The sequence below is a fragment of the Myxocyprinus asiaticus genome, chromosome 8 (assembly GCF_019703515.2).
Source record: "Myxocyprinus asiaticus isolate MX2 ecotype Aquarium Trade chromosome 8, UBuf_Myxa_2, whole genome shotgun sequence".
NCBI classification, from domain to species: Eukaryota; Metazoa; Chordata; class Actinopteri; order Cypriniformes; family Catostomidae; genus Myxocyprinus; species Myxocyprinus asiaticus.
In genome coordinates, this window is record NC_059351.1 from 55,058,132 (window position 1) to 55,079,630 (window position 21,499).

Here is a 21,499-nt window from a genome sequence, read left to right on the forward strand (position 1 = left end):
CTCTAAACTGCAATAATTACAGAAGCCCTGGAGGTCACACAGTTAGTTTCAGTTACTGTATCAACCCGTTTTCTTGTCTGAAGGATTACGTAAATTATAGATGTAACTGTAAAACGACTCAGATTTCACTGCACATGTTGTCCAGCATAGTTGTAACATGCACAAGAACAATCAACCAGAAAACTGTAGAGCAAATATCATCAACTGTTCTTCTGCCCTTCATCTCTATATTTATCCATTTTCCAAAGCATATCCTGAAATTCTGACTGGTGTGTGAACATGTTTACACATGGAGAAATATGTGTTAACTGAGTTCAGGAGTGAATAATTCTGAGTGTTTGTGCTTAATGAGAACATGTATAATCCAGTGCAAAATGAGGACATTTTCATGCAGTTTTGGAGGAAATATGACACAAACAGGTGAATTGTGTTTGTAGTTTTGAAGTACTGGTTACAGGCATTGGGCAATACAATCAGATGAAGGGTTTTATTTAAGGTCAGTGGGCAGCACTATGGCCATGCCCACTCACTTTGTGTGTCTGAATTATGGCATAGCACTGAGCTTAGCGCTAGCACTCTTAAAACTGGGCCCCTAGTGTGTTAGTAATCGAGAAAAACTGTAATAAAACTGTAAGCACCCGGCTGTTTATAAAAAGTGAGTTGTAAAATTAGGTTTGGTTGTTCACAAAAAACATTTTAAATCATAAAACATACACCAAAATATAAATGGGTTATGTTTAGGCTTGGGATCGATACCTTTTATACACACTGATAATCAGAAGATTTTCCTGATGATTATCCATATACAGTACATCTGCATTGTTTTTTATATAAATAGGGCTGCTGGTTGTACTATTGTCTTTGTCTCTTCAAACATATTTTTTAACACAACTTTGGTAAAATGCGAGTGGCAGGGTAAGTTAAAGGGGGTGCACATTGGATGCGTCTGGCGGACAACATGGCGCCTTCTTAAATTCGAAACAATAATTTTAGGAGTGAATGCACTTAACTGCATAGAGAGCTATAGGATGCTCCCTTGCTCCCTATTTAGTGAATGACTTAACCTCCAGTGTGCTGTCTGTCTGCACTGGTCTCAGAACAGTTTGAAATGCACCTTATTTTCATCCTAACTCCATATAAAGACTCTGAAAGCACACATGTTATCAGCTTTTGCATGAATACATTTATTCTCAATGTGATAATGTACAGTGAATATAGGAATGCATTTAATAATATTAATAAATAGAACCAGATTGTACAGTGATAATTAATGTATGTGTTGCTTTCTCTCTCCATCTATGTGTGTGTGTGTGTGTGTGTGTGTGTGTGTGTGTGTGTGTGTGTGTGTGGCAGCAAGAGTCTGTGGGAACATGGAAAGCTTCTCAATATGACGAGTTGTGTGTGTGCGTGTATGTGTGTCGTGTGTGTGTGTGTGTGTGTGTGTGTGTGTGTGAGACAGCAAGGGTCTGTGGGAACATGGAAAGCTTCTCAATATGACAAGTTGTGTGTGTGCGTGCGTATGTGTGTCGTGTGTGTGCGTGCGTTTGTGTGTGTCGTGTGTGTGTGTGTGTGTGTGTGTGTCTGTGTGTGTGTGTGTGTGTGTGTGCGTGCATGTGTGTTGGCGCCAGCACTCTTTAACAATAAAAGCAGAGGGGCATGTCCCAAGAGGAAGTCTCTACCTGAAAATACAGGTGTGCTTGACTATCAAAGAGCAGCTCTCTGTACACTAAACACACGGCTCCATGGGGGGAGAGGGGCGTCTGTGTGTGTGTGTGTGTGTGTGTGTGTGTGTGTGTTGTTAGTCTGTAGGATTTCCTGGATTTCCATTGGCAAACACTTGTGGAAGTGTGTTTTTCAGTAGTTGCTGCAGTGTGTAAATATCTTCTTAAGAAGAGGAAGTTCCCTTCATCCAACACAAACACACACCAAATCTATTAAATTAGCTTTAAAGTATCGCTTTACCCAAGCTGTACCTGTGCTTTACACACACATTCATCTAAACCATCTTCAATCAGAGTTTATCAAATTCACTCATTCATCCTGAATCAGCTCTGAAACTCTCAAAAAATAAGAAAACTTCAGTGTTAATTGTGTCAGTGGTGGTGAGAGCTGCTCCAGCAGTTGATGGTGAATCTACAGTCACTGATGTACTTTAAAGAGCCTCTGGAATAAGAACTCACTTTTGATGCTTTTAGTTCATGTACAATGCATTCAGAAAGTATTCAGACGCTTTCATTTTTTTCACATTTTGTTATGTTGCCTTATGCTAATATGCTTTAAGAAATTCACATAAATCTACACACCATACCCCATAATGATGAAGCAAAAACCAGATCTTTGATAACTTTGCAAATTTATTAAAAAGAAAAAACTGAAATATCACATTGACATAAGTATTCAGACCCTTTGCTATGACACTTGAAATTGAGCTCAGGTGCATCCCATTTCTCTGGAACATCTTTGAGATGTTTCTACACTTTGATTGGAGTCCGCCTGTGGCAAATTCAATTGATTGGACATGATTTGGAAAGGCACACACCTGTCTATATAAGGTTTCACAGCTGAAAATGCATATCAGAGCAAAAACCAAACCATGAGGTCAAAGGAACTGCCTGCAGAGCTCAGAGACAGGATTGTGTTGAGGCACAGATCTGGGGAAGGGTACAAAAAAATATCCGCTGCATTGAAGGTTCCCAAGAGCACAGTGACCTCTATAATTCTTAAATGGAAGAAGTTTGGAACAACCAGGACTCTTCCTAGAGCTGGTCGCCTGGACAAACTGAGCAATCGGGGGAGAAGGGCCTTGGTAAGAGAGGAGACCAAAAAGACCAAGAAGAGAGGTCACTCTGGTTCTTCAGAGATCATGTGTGGAGATGAGAGAAACTTGCAGAAGGACAACCATCACTGCAACACTCCACCGATCTGGGCTTTATGGCAGAGTGGCCAGACAGAAGCCTCTCCTCAGTGGAAGACACATAAAAAAGCACCTAAAGGACTCTCAGACTGTGAGAAACAAGATTCTCTGGTCTGATGAAATGAAGACTGAACTGTTTGGCCTCAATTCCGAGGAAACCAGGCACCGCTCATCACCTGCACAATACCATCCCAACGGTGAAGCATGGTGGTGGTAGCATCATGCTGTGGGGGCAGTGGCAGAGCTAGGGGTGGCTGTGGCCACTATGGACCGAAGCCTGGCCACCCCATTGGCCACCCCACTCACAATTGCCGTTTTGGTCATTTTATGTCTTGGGCACAATTGAGTTTTTTAGAGGGGGAACGTCTCTGTACAACCGCAACACACAGGAGACTTAACATGTGCGCACACCAAGGTCGCCGCACCTCTCTGTCCTGGTTGTCACTATATCCACTCCCCTCCATTTTTGTAACCATGTGCTTCCGCTTTCTACACCAACAACCACCAACCAATAAGGCTGCAACATAACAAAATGTGGGAAAAAAATGAATGGGTCTGAATACTTTCTGAATGCATTGTAATTTGTCAGCTTGTTTAAATTCATTCACTTTTGATAGTGAACTCATGAAAGTTGACAAACTAAATTTTTAGTTACAGTTTTCCTGGACAGCAGACCAAAACTATTGATGATATCATCTTGTACTCACAGGTTTATACAGATTATGCTCTCTAGAATGAGAGTGTTTCTTCTCATCGGACACACATGCACATTACAGCACAACAGTCTGATTCTGGAAGTAAAAATCACATTCAGTTTCTCCACAGGTGAACTGATTATATACATAACTTATAAATCTTTTATAAGCTTCTGTTGAAGACATCAGTACATTTTAAATAATCATGTTTAATAGCAGAATTCCTGTTAAAGAACTACACTACCCATAATCCTAAAGAGAGATCCACCAATCTGAGAGTCAACTCAAAATAGCTCCGCCCACTTCCATGACGCACTGTGAATGACACAATTGAGTCGTTCTCCCAACACTCAAAATGCTTGTAAGTGTGGTTTCCCATAGAGTCCGTTTCAAATGAACCAAACCAGTCCAGTTAAAGTGAACCAGCTGCAAACGACCTCAGTGCTTTTGGTGTTCACAGTGTAAGTGGACTTAAAAGAGGACCCAATTTATTTTTTGGTCCTCCTAGCGTTGATGTGATCTCAGACCCTTTTGTTGTTCACACCACAATGCCTTAAGAACTTAGACCACATGACAGTCACGATTATGACTGTCATAATCTAACAATAAATCGTCATCCATATAATTGTGATTGTGATGATAAACTGTCACACTTCTTAAGATGTATGTGTCCTTAATACTCATACACCTTCAGCAGTAATTTATTCATATTTAACTTGGAATAATATAATAAAATATACTATATCATTTACTTTAATATTGCACAGGGAAAGAATGACATGAAAAGTTATATTTTAAAATAGGTCAAATATGTCCCTCTTTTGGTTCAATTTTACATTTACACTCTTTTTAATATAACCCAGTCAATTATATTTTATTCTATTCTATTATGCAACAGTAATATATTTCTGTCCTAAATTCTTCATGTTCACACGTTAAGTTAAGGCTCTCTGATTAAGCTTTACTTCGCATGCAGGAAAACATTTGAGATTCTATGTGTATTTGAAAAAAATAAATTTTTTCATTTTATCATCTCCACAGGAATAAGGTGAGCATCTCCTCCTGCATTTCATTAACACCGCGTGAATTAATGAACCCAAAACATTTGCCATTATGAAAACGTTAAATTACAGTGAAATGGAGCGCTTTGCGTACTATCAAGTCTTTGCTTGTATTTTCAGATGCTGCTCTGAGTGCAGCTGGCCGGACCGTGGATTATTTCTGCAGTGCTCAGATAATACGACAACACCGGAAATGGAGACACGGCACGGTCAGGGTAAACTCCCTTATTTGGACAGTAAAATGTGATTAGACTTTAAAGTTCACAATAATCGCAGTTAGATCAAATACTCTCAATCAGGTGATTACAGTATGTAATGCAGCATCGAGGTACTTGTGTCATAACGAAATGCAAAACGGTCTAGTACCACTTCGCCTTCACATTTCACTAATTAATCAAACCCAGAGCATGTGAGCGAAGCGGAGCGGTGTGACACTCCACTCAGTAACCTGCTTCATGCACGTGCACCCCACTCATCCGCTCATGGCCCAAGCAGACGTTCAAGTACCGCTCATGCTCACCGCTAAAACAAGTTCGCTCAAATCCTGCTCCGACATGAAATTTCTCTGTAGTAGGCTATACTTGTTTCCAGGCACGCACACATGCCTGAGCAACTGCCCCTATGCCCACATGGACTGAGGTGCCCCTCTGGGTGAAATATAGGCTATATGCCGACATTTATTACGTGCACATCTGAAATTATGTGATTGTATTGTTGTGTTTTAGTATAAAATCTTGCTGTTTATTTTGTACTGGTTTACAGCAGCTGTTAGATAATCGGGTCTACCAGACCTTCTTTATCATCATCAGTCAAATATTCCTCTGTTAGCACATATGCCACATATGAACATCTTCAAATAATGCCTTAACCCTGAATTACCTTTATTTTAGGGCTGTGAATCGATTAAAATTGAATTGAATTACTTACATGGTATGCCGATTAATTAATCGCAATTGATCACATATATAAATATTTGATTAGAAAGTCCCTCAAATAACAATAATTCAAAAAATAATGATTAAATACTTATAAATAGTTATATTTAAATCATTATAAATAAAATATATATTATACGAAATAATAATATAGATAATTAAAATGCATTACATCATTGTGGCACATGAGTAAAGCATTAAAAAAGATGGTAACACTTTACAATAATGTTCCATTTGTTAACATTAATTAACAACATTAGTTAACATGAACTAACATGGACTTACAATCAACAATTGTATTTTTATGAACTAATATTAAAGATTAATAAATGTTGTAAACAGTATGTTGTTAACTGTTTGTTACCTAATGCATTAACTAATATTAATGAATAGATACTTATTGCAAAATGTTTCCAAAAAGACGATTCAAAAAGTGGCTTAAGTATGCACTATATGTTTATTTCCATATTATTGAACTTATGTCATCTGCTATCATTGGCCTACAGTTCACACAATCCATTTTGCAACTGAATTCGTCAATCAGTCTGAGATAGATTTATTATGAGGACTTTTCTGTGAACGCATCAATGCACACCTGCGTCAGATGCTTCTGGAGCGTCTCGTTTGTGTCGTGTCATAAACGTATAGCTTTTAGGTCGCTGTGTCAAGTTAAATATAGTTTGAAACTTGGAAAAACATGTCTTGAGATCCCTGCGTTTGTTTTTGCGCTCCATCAAGCTGTGTTTGAACGCAAGAACGTGCTTTCATCTTGTGCTGTCAGCTGAACGGTTGGTTTGTTCTCTGTATAACTGTGTTGCCCAAACAGCTGGAGTTTCACTTACTGCCCCCTGGAGAAAACAGGTGGTACTTCAAGCTTGCATTGCTCAGATGGAAGAAATATTCCTTATTACATGATTACTTGCGTTATTTTTTTAACTGTCCTCAGACCAACTCCTGAGGTTGAATGACATTACGGTTTGTTCATGGGACATTTTAGGGGGTCTGAGATCATTTGGGTTGTTCACAGATACACATTATATCGCTCTAAGACTGTCTGGAGTGCTCAAACGAACTCCAGTACGTGTGAAAATGCCCATATATTTACCTGAATCTACCTGAATATTGTTCAATAAACATTAAATATATTTTCTATACTTAAAATAAATAATTTTAAATAAATAGTTTTATATTTTACCATTGTTTTTAATTCGATTACATCATTAGCAATGCATCATGGGATTGTAGTTCATACTTCATTAAAGACGTTAAGTACACAGTCTTGTATCTTTGTGCTTTTGTCTGATTTGATTTGAAATGAAAGTTTGTAATGTTGTGTTTCACGTCGGAGCTGGTTGCTTTGATTCATGAACTCTTTTATGAAGGATCTGATGAAATCACTATGGAACAAATACTTCCAGAACCAAGACGGATGAAGTGGACGTGCACTGTTGCGCTCTCCTGTAAGAAACATGATTTAAACTAAAGGCTATTGGGTCATTAATAAAACAACTTCTATATGTCCACCCCAACTTCCTGTTTCAATAGGAAATACATCAACACTTGAAAGACTGCACTGTTTAGATGAGACGGAGCACTTGTTTTTAAATGAATGGGACGAACTGGAATGCCCAACACCGAACAGATGTAGAACAGGATGTCCCACCTTTCAGGTAAATGAGTCAATCACCTTTTAGATGCAGACATCACCTGTCAATCAACTCGAGACGCGCATATGAATTAACTGAACCAGCCTGAAAATCATGTTTATTAGCATGATCTGATCTGAAGAAGCACAATATATGATTCCAGTGATGTCAGATTCAACTGATGTTCTTTAATCGTAATCTTCACCAACCGTTTTGGAGATTTCAGTCTTTCCCATTCAAGTAGACAGGAGCAGTTCTGGAGTTGACGGCCGAGTGGACTGACAAACCCAATTCCTGTAAGAATACATGTGAATAGAACCGTGTTCTTCAGATTAAATCCTGCACATGAGTGGATTACTGGTGTTACACACAGAACAACAGCGTCTGAACCTCTGTGTCCTTTATTATTCATTATACTCCAAAACATATTCCAGTTTGAGGAACTTCTATTTAAATATTATTCATGTTTCAGGATGTTGAACTCTCACATTTACTGTATGTTGCAAACCTGAGAGCACAAATACAAGCTTGTGAGTGTATGTGTATGTGCGTGTGTGTTGTTTGTGGTGGGAAAATATGTCAGGTGTGTGTGTGCATGGGTGATTTCCTGTCTGTCTTTCAGGTGGTTTGAGGACTCAGACTGACGTGTTGAAACACATTCAAGCAGCAGCTCCGTCTGTCTGTCTGTCTGCGTGTGTGTTCTGTTTTACTGCCGCCGTGACAGAGCTGTGTGTGTGTGTGTGTGTGTGTGAGAGAGAGAGAGAGAGGCGGGGCTTTCTCTATCATAAACTTGTGCTGTTTGTGGAGTGTGTGCTCACATCATCACAGACGTTGAGCAGGTAAAAGTCTTTGTCTTATAATGCTGCATGAATGAATGTATTTAGAAACTATCTGCATGTTTCTCTCACACACAGAACACAATATTTACAGCAGTTATTAATCTTGGTTAATGTTCATTCATAACTAGCTCATATTAGCTCATAAGGCTTTGACTCATATCACTTTAAATGTAAATAAAGTGTTAGTATCTGTAGAAATGCACATTAAGTCGGCACAGACAGAATTAGCAGACTTTATGAATGACAGATCAGATCTGTGGAGCGCTCTGTGTCGATTCAGTAACTGAGATGAATGAACTCTGTAAGTGTCTTGTGTTCCTGATGTGAATGAATACAGATGTGTTTGTGAATCTTTAATGATGTAACATACAGTACTGTGAAAGTGTTACAGTTACATCATACTGACATTTACTGAGATCATCTTAATATTCATGTGAGATTAATGACAAGAGAACTGTGTGTGTGTGTGTATGTGTGTGGCAGACAGTTAAACCTGTTTCTACACAAAACACACACAGACACACACTCTCTCTGACACACACACACACACACACACACACACACACACACACACAAACAGACACACACAGACACACACTCCTTGGGGCCGAGACAACAGCTGTCATCAGCTCTTTACAGCTGCAATCCTGAGCCTTCCTGCAACCTATAAACACACACACACGCACACGCACACACGCACGCGCACGGTCTTCTACACAAACATGAAACTTTTTTCTCCTTGTTGGAAGTACTTCTACAATTTGGATGTATCAAGTTTTGACATGTTTACTGTGTGTGTTTGTGTGTGTGTGTGTGTGTGTGTGTGTGTGTGTGAGGGCTGTCAGCATGTTGTCAGAGAGGTGTGTGTGTATATATAATTACATTTACACCAGTCAATCAGTTAAACATTTTTTATTGAATTAATTACATGTGCTGATCAATATTTATTCTTAGCATATCAATATCCATATACATTTTTACCACTAAATTAAGCTAATTAACAATATATTAATTAAAATAATTCAAAATACAATATGTAATAAATATTATTATTCAAATATTTCAATATACTTTTACATATATTGTGGCAACAGACAAGTAAAGCATCTAGAAGATACAAAAGTGTCATAACAGGTCAAAATACAGTATTATTTCCATATCATTGATCGTAATCCTATTATTGACCCACTTCCCTCAGTTCTGTTTTTAATTATTGGTTTATGAACTCACATGTCAGATGAAGCTTCTGAAGCGTCTCAGTTTGGTTGCATCACTTCTCATTCGTTTTCAGCGTCTCTAGTTGTAAGCACTGTGTTTTAGTATGCTGAGTGACATTAAATATAGTCTGAAACGCACCTGGAGTAATGTGTGTTGTGTTTGAGCACGTCATGCTGCCGCCGCTGATGCGCTGATTGCCCCCTACTGACACATCTGGGTGATACATCAACTGCTACGGGTCGAGCTCCGGGACATTATTCATTGCTTATTTTTCATAGAATTAATCGCAATCAATTAAAGCGTTAAATCGACAGCCCTAGTTACACTCCAATAAACCACAATTTTAATTGATTGAACTTTTTATACGTTTACATGTGGACCTGAAAGTCCTATTTTAAATTTAAATATTTGTAATTCATGGCACTATTATAATAACTCCCCAGAGCTGCACAACATCTTAAGTGCAAAATCTATTTATACATTTATACATATTTTTCAATTAATTAGTATTACATTGCCAGGGAATGTAGTAAAGTTATTTAGTTATTCAAGTTTATAATGCTACTGTTTTATGCTTAATTTGGTCATGTTAGCAGGGCTGTACGGTGCAACAGTTTTGTTCACATTTAAAATTAACAATGTAATAATAATAAAATAATAATAAAAAATAAATAAATAAATAAAAAAAACATAAATTCTGATGTCCCGTATTTCAGTGGTGAAATAGGTTCAAGAGTCACGCATACAGCCTGAATATTTATAGTCATAATAATATATTATTATATCAAATCATTTAAAAAAATCACATTGTACCAAAAGTGACACTGTGGTAAACCGTAGTAGTAAACAATAAAAATAGCAATGAATAATGTAATAAATAACACATACGATTTCGACTGCACTTCTGTGTGCGAATAAATTGTATTTTGTGCTTAATATTTTTTAGTTCCCTATCTGTCACTCACTCAACGTTGTGTTGATGTAGTGACACTAGTGACACTAGGGGTCACTCTTGGGAGCCCGAGACACCTTTGGTCTTTGATAAAAGGCCAATGAAAATTGGCAAGTGGTATTTGCATGCCACTCCCCCGGATATATGGGTATAAAAGGAGCTGGTATGCAACCACTCATTCAGGATTTTCTCTTCGGAGCCGAACGGTCATGCTCACTGAGCTGAATCCTACTGTTCATTCACCTCTGCTGGATCTGACAGCGCACTTCAGCGGCTTCTCCCCCCTCTGCACTGGTGCACTGCAGAGAACGCCCCTGGGTGCTTCGGCAGAAAAACAAGAGAGTATATTTTCTGAAAGAGCTTTTTTCTCCTTTAAAAGAGTATATATTTCTCTAAAAGAGCGGCACACACGCGTCTTTTTAAAGACGTGTCTTTTTAAAGATACCTTTCCGATTGTGTGTTATTCCTGGTTGCAGTCGTTATCTCTCAACTTCGGATGGTCATGATCGCTGTCTTTCATGTCTGGCGCGACCCACATGGAGGCAGCATTTGTGGATGGTTCATGTTCTCACTGCGAGAACATGACCATGGCAACGTTGCGGTCGCGGCCACCCCAGCGCCTCCCCGCCTCGGTTCCTCTACCTACGGGTATGAGGCCAGCACGGCTAGCACTGGGGGTGATTTGGGGACCCCAATGGGATCGTCTCCGCCGGGTATCCCCCCGCGGACCTCCCATTCCCCAGCACGCTTGTCTGCCCCAATCGGCTTCCGGATGAGTTCGCCGGCTCACCTCACGGCAAGTCTGACTTCTTGTTCGGAGCCCGCGAAGATGATGAGCTCTTGAGCACAGCATCGGAGAGCGGGCTTGTCCAGTCGGACGCAGAAGCCTCAGTTGAGCTTCCCCCTTTGGGGACGATTGCCCAGTCACAGGCCGATGCCGAAATGACGGACATGCTTTCCCGGGAGGCCGCGAGTGTTGGGTTAGAGTGGAACCCTCCACTCTCCCCTCAACCCTCGCGGCTTGATGATTGGTTCCTGGGCTCGCAGCGCCGCTCAAAGCAGCCACGCCCCGCTCCAGTGCCATTCTTCCTGGAAGTGCACGAGGAGCTGATGAAATCATGGGAGGCACTTGTGCATTTTCTCAATTTACAGTATATATGTATTTTAGACCTTCAGAATGATAAAGACAGACATGAGTGTTCATGTTTTCAGTTTGAGGAGCTTCAGAGATTCTCAATATTTTTCTCACAAACAAGACAGTTAAAAGACAGTTGCTGGGTTTCCATACAAAATGTTTCACATTTTTTAAGCACATTTCTAAAAATTAGACTTAAGAAAATACGAATTGTTGTGCGTTTCCATGCACTAGGTAATGCACATTATCATGATGGAGCCGCTGAATGGCCTCTCGCTGCTTTGGGGATAGTTTTATTAACAAGATTGAAGCAAGTATCTAATTTTTTTAAATGCATCCACGAGACACCACAGAATAAGTTTAATATCTGATATAATGTGGGCTGAAACCAAAACTGTTCTAGCGGATTGTGAGGACCTACTTTATGGACCCGCTGTGGGTTAAACACTTCCGAATGACAAGTGCCATGTTCAAAGAAGTGTGTGCCAAGGTCAGACCTTTCAGTGGGCTAGTCACATCAAGTTATTGCACACTCATAACACATGCACTAATGGTCAAAACACGCCATCGTTTTGCGAATAAACCGTTTCCATCACCTTAATGCCCATTTTAACTCTAGAAACTCTTGCAAATCCACCTCCTCCAAGTGCATTGAATTTTCAGTGAATTTAGAAAGGATTTCTTAAAAATAGTTGGATGGAAAACCAGCTAGTGGTGTTAACAGGGGTGTAGATTCCAGGGGGGATGGGGGAGGTAACCCCCAATAATCAAAACAAGCAAGTACAACCTCCCCAATATTTATACCATGATCAATGGAAACATGTAAATGCTTCATGCTGCAACCCCCCCAATGGGTGTTAATATGATGAATCATAAGTTTCTGTTTTTGAGTTATATCTGCACAAACTTCTGACTTGTGACAGTATTTTAGACAAAAGAAGTCTTTAGCACATAACTTTTATGTGGACTTCAATACACAATTAAGCACACTTAAGCAAAATAAGCAACAGATGCACAACCCTCTCACCAGCATTTTTATAAAACATTATAATCAAAACAAACCTTGTGATTGTTTCTTTTCACATTAATTGTGTTGCTCCATTAATATTCAGTCAAAAGAAATACACTGTCATACATTTTGAGATCTTTTTTTTTAGGGGTGCCTTTAGACCTGTTGTTTGCTACCATGTGCTGCATTCTATATCATTCTGTCAATGAACTTTGACATCCACTCAATCTCTGCAGAAGTTATTACCTGTGACGCATGTGCTGATTTGTGACACTACGGTTAGTACAGATTCATAAAGTTTCAGCCCGTTCGTTTCTGTAAGGATGCATCATACTGTGGTGGTTAAGCAGTGAGCTACATTACTGTACGTCAAACACACGTTGTAAGAGTGTTTTCTGGTTTTATGTGCTACATGAATCAAACATTCTGTGGCTGAGTGAGTTGACACTAATGTCAAGCTTTATGATTCAGTTAAATACTTTCTACCCACATGTCACAGCTGCACTGTCAGAACTGAGCTACGAGTGAAACCGTTTCCCTTCAAGGAATATTCTGGGTTCAGTACAAGTGAAACTCAATCCACAGCATTTGTGTCATAATGATGATTACCACAAAAACATTCATTTAAAAAAGCACAAATGTGTGTTACAGTGAGACACTTACAATGGAAGTCAATGGGGTCAATTTTTGGAGGTTTAAAGGCAGACATGTGAAGCTTATAATTTTATAAAAACACACATTAATTCTTCTGTTAAAACTCTGTTAAAAAATTTTACGGTCATTTTAGAGTTTACATCGTCATGGCAATAAAGTTGTAAAATTGCCTATAACTTTACACAGATAATGTTAGTAAGTGATTTGATCATAGTAAAATCATGTTTACATGAATGTTGTTTATGACTTGTGTCTATACTTTTGAAACAGAAGCTGCATTTATATGGACACTTCTTTTTACTCGGAATGAAATCATCCCGAGCGTACTGTTTACATACGGTGCTTTTACACAAGCACTTTTGGTGCGCACCCGAGTTCAAATGACGTCAAATTTCATTTTCTTTAGGTGTTGTGAATGCTGTTTTCCAAACTCGGGTGCACACCCGTGAAGTCCGCTGGGGTACGGTTCATGTGAACTCCAGTATGGTTTGCTGCTAACATGAACGCAATCGTACCAAATCGTGGAAGTGAACCGCTATTGATGATGTATAATTTGCATCTTCGAAGGCTCCCAATTCAAATTATTATAGTTTAATAAATGTATCATACCAGCTTGTGTTCAGATAAATCCCCTTCAGAGAGCAGCTCACATTCTTCACATCTCTTGCAAACCATCCGCATGCTCGCGGCAGACAAACGCTAATATTCTTCACATCATTGCAGATTCAATGCATCTGTGCCAGACAAACACAAGTGTCATTTTGTGCATGTAAAGTTTTGATGGTAAATCCAAAGAGATGAATACTTTAATAACACAGCGAAGCTGATGTCTTCTTGAGTTGCTGCCTAGTTACAGTGGTAAAGAGCTGCCACTTGTATTCATGTTGATGATGTAATCGGACCACGGTTCGGATCCAAAAAATATGATGTGAACAGAGACCGGTGGGAGCAGGGGGGAGGAAATGAACTCAGGTTATGTCCAAGCAATCGAACCAAGCACCCTTAAACGTGAAATTAAAGTGATCGGGTCGATGTGCATGTTTATATGTCTCAAGCATCAAAAACAGAATAGACCTTTTGACATTGCAAGTGCAAGATTATTGTCTGGAGAGTCACCACTGCAGCTGATCTTAAATTTCGCCTTGTAGGAGCCGCTCTTCAGCGTTATTTTATTTGGTCTATTGACCTGTTTATTCCTGCTTCTTGCAGTTTTTCAAACACAAGCTTGAACACATTGGTATTGAGCATTTTGTGACTGTCTACTATTTCAACTATTTTCAATTCTTTTAAAATGTTTAGCAAGAACATTATTGGCAATAGAGCAATTCTGTTTCCCTTACACCATGTTTCTTCAAGCTACTTTGGTGTGCGTGGAACGTCATGACGTAATTTCTGCATCTGTAATGAACGTGCGCAGAAAGTCCTATTTACGGAAGCATCCGATCAAGTGTTTACATGGCTAATATGTTCCTGTTGAACAGATTATTAAAAGGGTTATAGGGTAATCCAAATGAAATGTAAATCGGATTTGGCCAGTTTATTCAGATTACTTGATACTTTTTCATTTGGATTGGACAACTAGTCCGATTTAAGACGGATTGTTAGGGTCCATGTAAACGCAGCTATTGAGTATTTTAACGTTTACCAATTTGCCTCATTCACTTACATTGTAAGTGCCTCACTGTAACCCAAATCATTTTTTGTGGTAATCAAATTTTGCCACAAATGCTGTGGATTGAGCTTAACTTGTATTGAACCCAGAATATTCCTTTAAGCCCAAAGTATACATTTTGATGCAAACACTCAGCATCTGCTTACAGGTCAATGTAAAGTATACTTCATATGACTGTGCGCGCATATACTGGCGGATGGTACATGTACGCTACGACTGCGATGAGCCACTGGACTATTTCTCTTTAGTAGTTTAGACTCATAAAGACATCTTTATAGTCCTTCAGACTCGAGTCTCTTGATGTGCACATCTACTGTTGTTGTTCACTGATGTTTGACTTCTTGCACTTGTTTGTGACAGCAACAGGTCAAAGGTGAGTGCCACCTTGCAGATCCACTAATTAGTCCAGGCGCATGCACAGAATATGCATGCAGAGAGATGCACGGTTAGAACAATCAGGCCGCACACGTACAGTGCTCATGCAGTCTGCTGATGATGAAATTTACGTCTCTCACCCTGTACGCAAACGCTAGTGTATGCATAAAAAAGGAAGTATACTTTGGGCTTTAGACTCTGATCTATCCTGTGACATGGGTTAGTAATGAGTAGATTCAAAGAAAACAGAGTGAGACTATTTTATAATCCACATTTGGATGAACAATCAAAAAAGTGTGTGTATATAGTACAGTATAGTATGTGTGTGTGTGTGTGTGTGTGTTGTTTGCTGACTGTAATGTTTTTTGTTTTTTTGTTTTGCTTCCACAGGTTCAGTGAGTGATATCAGATCCCAATCACAGTCATGTGGTGATACAGTCATACACACACACACACACACACACATTCCCTCACACGCACACACACTCACACACACTATGGCACACCCGTATGACCCCTGGTTACGCCCTGGACCACCGCAGGAGGAGGTGGGCGTGCCCGGCTGGTGGGACGTGCACACTGGAGCCGCAGGCAGTTGGATGGACCTGCAGGGGGCAGGACTGGGTGTGGGGGCGGGGCAAGGTGGGTCCATGAGCCCCTACAGCCCAGACCCTCAGATGTGCTGCCTGCCTCCCTCTAGCTCCGCCCATTCCGCCCTGCACTACCCGCCTGAGGGTTTTAAGATGGAGCCGCTGACGCAGGATCTGCTGCCGCAGGCATCACCATCGTACCCCTCCGAGGAGCAACAGGACACCACGAGTGCATCCGCTCGGCCCAAATCCCAGCGTCGTGCCGGCGGCCGCGCTCCCGGTCAGGCGTCCTGCCGCTGTCCCAACTGCCTGAGTGCCGAATCTCTGGGAACCGATGGCAAACGCAAGCATCTGCACAACTGCCACATCCCTGGATGTGGGAAAGCCTACGTGAAGACATCACACCTGAAAGCGCACCTGCGCTGGCACAGCGGTGATCGACCGTTCGTCTGCAACTGGCTGTTCTGCGGGAAACGCTTCACCCGCTCGGACGAGCTGCAACACCACCTACAGACGCACACCGGTGCCAAGCGATTCGGCTGCTCCTCATGTCCGCGGGTCTTTCTGCGTGCGGATCACCTCGCTAAACACGCTCGCGTTCATGAGTCGCCATGCCAAGCTGCTGAAGAGAGTTGCGCAGCGACGCCGGTACCTGCAACAGTAGGTGGCGCCGGCGGCACATCACTGCTCAGAGTGAAGACAGAATCAGAAAACGACGAAGATGACACAGCGGCGCTTAACAGCTAACCGCTAGCAAACGCTGGTTACCGCTGAATCTTACAGCCAATAAACAAACACCTCCAGAGGAATACACGAGGGATTGTTATGAATTCATATCTGTGGTGAAAACAACATGTGTGATCAGGATCCAACATGACTTTATGCATTTATAATAATATTTATAATTGTTTCTAATTGTTTACATTTTGGTGTTTCATATTCGCTGTTGTTTAACTTAAAGATCATGTGTTTCGCTGTGTATTTTTATGTAATTGTAGTCTCTAGATTTGTAATATGTTTGATATAGGAATGAATATAACTAATGTTTCATATACTGTATGTTTTGTGATATTGTGTTAAGAAAATCAGTCTAACAATAAACGGACTGATCAATACGTCCTCATTCATTTCACTGATTTATTGATGTTATGAATGACTAATCACTTTTTTAAAAAATTGTCAATTGTCAGTGCGAGGGTTCGTTACAAAGAACACAGAACAATCTTTGAAATTAAAGAAACATAAGTAGAAGTCTAAAAAACAAGTCACATTAGAGTGACATTAAAGAAGAAATTTAAGCTAAAGTTAAAATTATTTACTGTAAAAAGTTGACAGTATAATATTTGATATTTATAGAAAATACATTTTTAATTATATACAATAAAAAAATAAAGCACAATGGGCAAAATATTGAACTTGCTACAAAAATGAATCTTAAAAATGAAACCTAAAACTGATGTTAAATTTCAAGAGAACATATATTATTATAAAACTGTAATCCATTCAAAGCCAATTCAAAATGAAAGGTTTTGCCTTTATTTGCATTCGGTGGAACACTTTTAACATTGATAATATTTCTTTGAAAACAGCGAGACAGATTTAATTTCTAATCAGTGTTTGGAGGATCAGGACTGATGCTGCTGTCGTTCTCTTTCCTAGACGTCTCGCCACTGTCTTTCTCTCCGCTCTCAATCGCTCCGTTCTCTTTCGCACTGACGTTCATCAGAACAGCATCTTCTGGTTTCTCCACCACAGATGCCATTTTCCACTCTTCAGGAGACTCTTCGGGAAACTCATAAGGACGCTTCCGCTTAAAAAACCCACACTGCACACACACACACACACACACGCACACCCACAGACACACACACACAGACACACACACACACACACACGCACACCCACAGACACACACACACACAGACACAGACACACACACAGACACACAGACACAGACACACACACACGCACACACACAGACACACACACACACGCACACCCACAGACACACACACACACAGACACAGACACACACACAGACACACAGACACAGACACACACACACGCACACACACAGACACAGACACACACACCCACAGACACACAGACACAGACACACACACACACACACACACACACACACAGACACACACACACACACCCACAGACACACACACACACAGACACAGACACACACACAGACACACAGACACAGACACACACACACGCACACACACAGACACAGACACACACACCCACAGACACACAGACACAGACACACACACACACACGCACACACACACACACACACACAGACACACAGATACACACACACAGACATACACACACACAGACACACACACAGATACACACACAGACATACACACACACAGACACACACACATTGATTTGACAATTTGAGTGGATTGATGACACACACTGTACAGCATTTTGAGGTGATTGCTGATTGGCTCTTACCTTCAGCAGCAGCACTAATATGATAATGATTAAAATGAACCCGCCCCCTCCGCCTGTGCAAATGATCAGCATCTTATTGGGTGGAATAACAAACTCCACCCTCATGAAAACCTGACAGTGACAGAGACTCATTCAGCACAACAACACGGCTAAACTTTTCATTCAATACATCTAAAATAAATAGTAGAGATGTACTGGTATCTGAATCGGGTCCGATACCGCGCTCATGTACTCGTAAAAATGCTCCGATACCAAAAACTGATACCATCTGATATACGAATGTCATTCTGTCATTATTCAGCGCACAAATTGTTATGCTATACTGTGATTATTAAACCACAAGGCTGTGATTTAATGTGATAAATATATGGTTTGCGTGTGCTGCGTGCTTCAAATGTGATTGTGAGTGTTTGTGAATGTGAGGAGCTTTTAGAGCACTTTATTAACTCACACACTAAAGACACCATCATAAGCATGACGAGCACGAGACACATATACAGACGACATATTTATTTCATTAAATAGCAGCTGTTTACGGTTTAATAATCACTTTGAGTCACGTAGAGACCAGCTTTTCCAGAAGTGAGAAACTACCATCAAAAACACACAGAAACAGAGAGGGCTTCAAAATAAAAGCTCAGTTTAAACAGAAATACATCACTACTGTAGAGTTATACTTCTACTACTAATAAAAATAACACAATATCATGTTGAAAATTAAACGTTCAGTTTTCATTTGATTAAGGTTTTGATGAATTAATTTATTTAGACAGCATTTTGATGATAAAATTGAAATAAACTGTTGATATGGAATTCAGAGAAAAAGAAAAGAAAAAAAACAAGTATCGGTCTCAGTATCGGCGAGTACAGAAAATAAATGATCGGTAATTGTTATCGTTCTGCATGAAGTGCAGACATCCCTAATAATAAAAGTTTTGTTGCTTTTATAAGAGGAAAAAAAGTGCAATAAAAGCAGAATTTACATTCGCCAGAAAAAAACACGTTTAAAGAAGCTTCATGAATTACAGCAGAAATGAAATCATGTTACCTGGGATTTGTGAGGGTCCTCCTGAAATAAGATGAAATATTTAATGCTTAAAAATGGCGATAATGACACATATATGTAAATCGAACACGAGCGTGGATGATGTGTGTTCACCTTCAGGCCGGTGGACGTCTGGTTGAAGCGGCTTCTGTTATAATCCAGATGAGCGCTGATGTTAAACACATAATCTCTCCTGAACTCACTGAAAGAATAACTCTACAGTCCAGAAACACACCGATAAAGAGAGCATTAGGGGAAGACTTTACAGGGACAGTTCACCTGTCTTTATTCACATGTATGACCAGTGACTGTCAACCTGCAAAACTATTCCAGGTCTTCTGAGAGCATATGAAGCATTAAGATGCAGGTCTGACATTAATCAATCTTATTGGCTTTTGCAAGTCACGTGACCAATCACACAAGTGTGACTGTGATTCAAGAACAATATGACTTCAGAAGACTTGGAACATAACACACAAGTCATACAGGTTTGGAACAGCATGAGGGTAAGTAGATGATGACACTTTTGTGTGAACTGTTCCTTTAAGAGGTCAGCCTCTGACCTTTAACCTCAGATCACGCCAGAGAGACTCAATCATGTGTGTGTGTGAGTGTCACTCACGCTCTCATATTCCTTCACGTTCTGGAGAGCGGCGTGTGCGGTCAGATTGAAGAGAACAGACGAAACTGTCTGCAGATGGAACGGAGCGCATTCAAACGTCCCGCAGTGACCGTCCTGAAACGACAACACGTCACATGACTCACAAACAGAACAACACAGCTGATATAACTACACTAAACAAATAAACCATTTGTATGTTGATTTCCCTGAACACGCTGCAACTGTGGCGCATTCAAACATTCATCTGTTTGTTTGAAAGCAGCACTGACTCGACCAATGCCGTGAGTCGGGGGTGGGACTATCTGTTGGGGGTATTCAGAAAGCTGTTTGAAGACAATGTTTAGTTTTAATATTTCGTTTGGTGATGAAGCAGTTTCACACTTCAGCTTAAAGTCTGTCAGTATACGGAGGAGACGGAGCGCTCGTCCAATAACGGGAGATATCACAATGCTTTTCCTTTAAAAGAGCCAATCACCTGTTGTATATTTTATTTATTGTAGTCAACATGCATGTGTGCATTAACTGCACCAGCCTGAAAAATATGTTTTTATTTAAAAACAGCAACATTTCTGATACATGTATGACTGTGACCAGCATAATTAAAGAGCAAATATTGATATAATCTAAAACAAATCAGAAATATTATAACAATAATATTCCAGTGCTCATAAATGCTCAGAGATGCAGCGTGATATGATTATTATTAAAGCGCTGATGCTGACTGTGTGAGGAAACACGTCACTGACTGAGATAAACCTCTAATGACACCGGGATGTTTTTACCTGAGGATGCATAAATACCACTTAATGTTCAGTGTCTATAAATAATTATAACTATTATAGAATTACTTCATGCATGAGTCAAGTCAATTTAATTGTGTAGCACTTTTCACAACACACATCTTTTCAAAGCAGCTTTACAGAAAATCATGCTGTAATGTCTGTAATATCTTAAAGTCATCATTGTCTGGTTAAATGAATAGCGTCATTGAAAATCTTTAAAAATGACTGACCCCCAGTGAGCATGACAAAGGCGACTGTGGTAATGATCCCAAAACTCTATAAGATATTAGAATGAATAATAACTGTTATTAATTCATTGGTAAGTTGACCTCCTGAAGACTGTAAACACTGTGACTGATACTGTGGCACTCAATTCACACCACATATAATTCATACTGTAATAGAAGGAAATGAGAGCAGCATCAGACTGTGTATCGAGGATCATTCACTCACCTGTCGATCACGGATGAACTGGCACTGCGTTGCATTCTGGAGAGAAGCATATGATGTGTTTAATAATATATCACTTATTATCACATATGAGTGCATGAATGACATGAATGAGTGAACATACCTCCCCCACACTGAAGCTATCAGGCTTTAAGATCACGTGTGATGTTTGACAAACAATCACCAGCGTTACTGACACTGGCAGAGCTTTCACACCCAGATTCTCCACCTGTAAACACACACATACACACACACACACTCACACACACACACACACACGCAGACACACACACAAACACAAACACACACACACACACACACAAACACACACACACACACACACACACACACACGCAGACACACACACAAACACAAACACACACACACACACACACACAGACCCACACACAAACACAAACACACACAC

The 21,499-nt window shown here is 40.1% G+C and overlaps 2 protein-coding genes across 3 annotated transcripts in view; one reads left to right on the forward strand and one right to left on the reverse strand.

Moving 5' to 3' along the window:
• Positions 1 to 8,073: 8,073 nt before the first annotated feature.
• LOC127445099 (transcription factor Sp6-like) lies at positions 8,074 to 16,736 on the forward strand. The gene is made up of 2 exons (XM_051704886.1): positions 8,074 to 8,090; positions 15,496 to 16,736. The coding sequence occupies exon 2, from the start codon at positions 15,603 to 15,605 to the stop codon at positions 16,440 to 16,442; it is 840 nt and encodes a 279-aa protein (XP_051560846.1). The 5' UTR covers positions 8,074 to 8,090; positions 15,496 to 15,602; the 3' UTR covers positions 16,443 to 16,736.
• Positions 16,737 to 16,879: 143 nt separating this feature from the next.
• Positions 16,880 to 21,499, reverse strand: part of LOC127445098 (integrin alpha-L-like) — a 32,773-nt gene continuing 28,153 nt past the window's right edge. The window contains exons 25-31 of one of the 2 annotated variants that reach the window (XM_051704883.1): positions 21,197 to 21,301; positions 21,076 to 21,111; positions 19,841 to 19,954; positions 19,333 to 19,434; positions 19,222 to 19,242; positions 18,174 to 18,284; positions 16,880 to 17,520 (exon numbers count right to left, since the gene is read on the reverse strand). In XM_051704883.1, coding sequence (XP_051560843.1) covers positions 17,302 to 17,520; positions 18,174 to 18,284; positions 19,222 to 19,242; positions 19,333 to 19,434; positions 19,841 to 19,954; positions 21,076 to 21,111; positions 21,197 to 21,301 — 708 coding nt within the window. In that variant the 3' untranslated portion in view covers positions 16,880 to 17,301. The remainder of the gene's footprint in view (positions 17,521 to 18,173; positions 18,285 to 19,221; positions 19,243 to 19,332; positions 19,435 to 19,840; positions 19,955 to 21,075; positions 21,112 to 21,196; positions 21,302 to 21,499) is intronic. The other variant, XM_051704885.1, reaches the window with a different exon arrangement.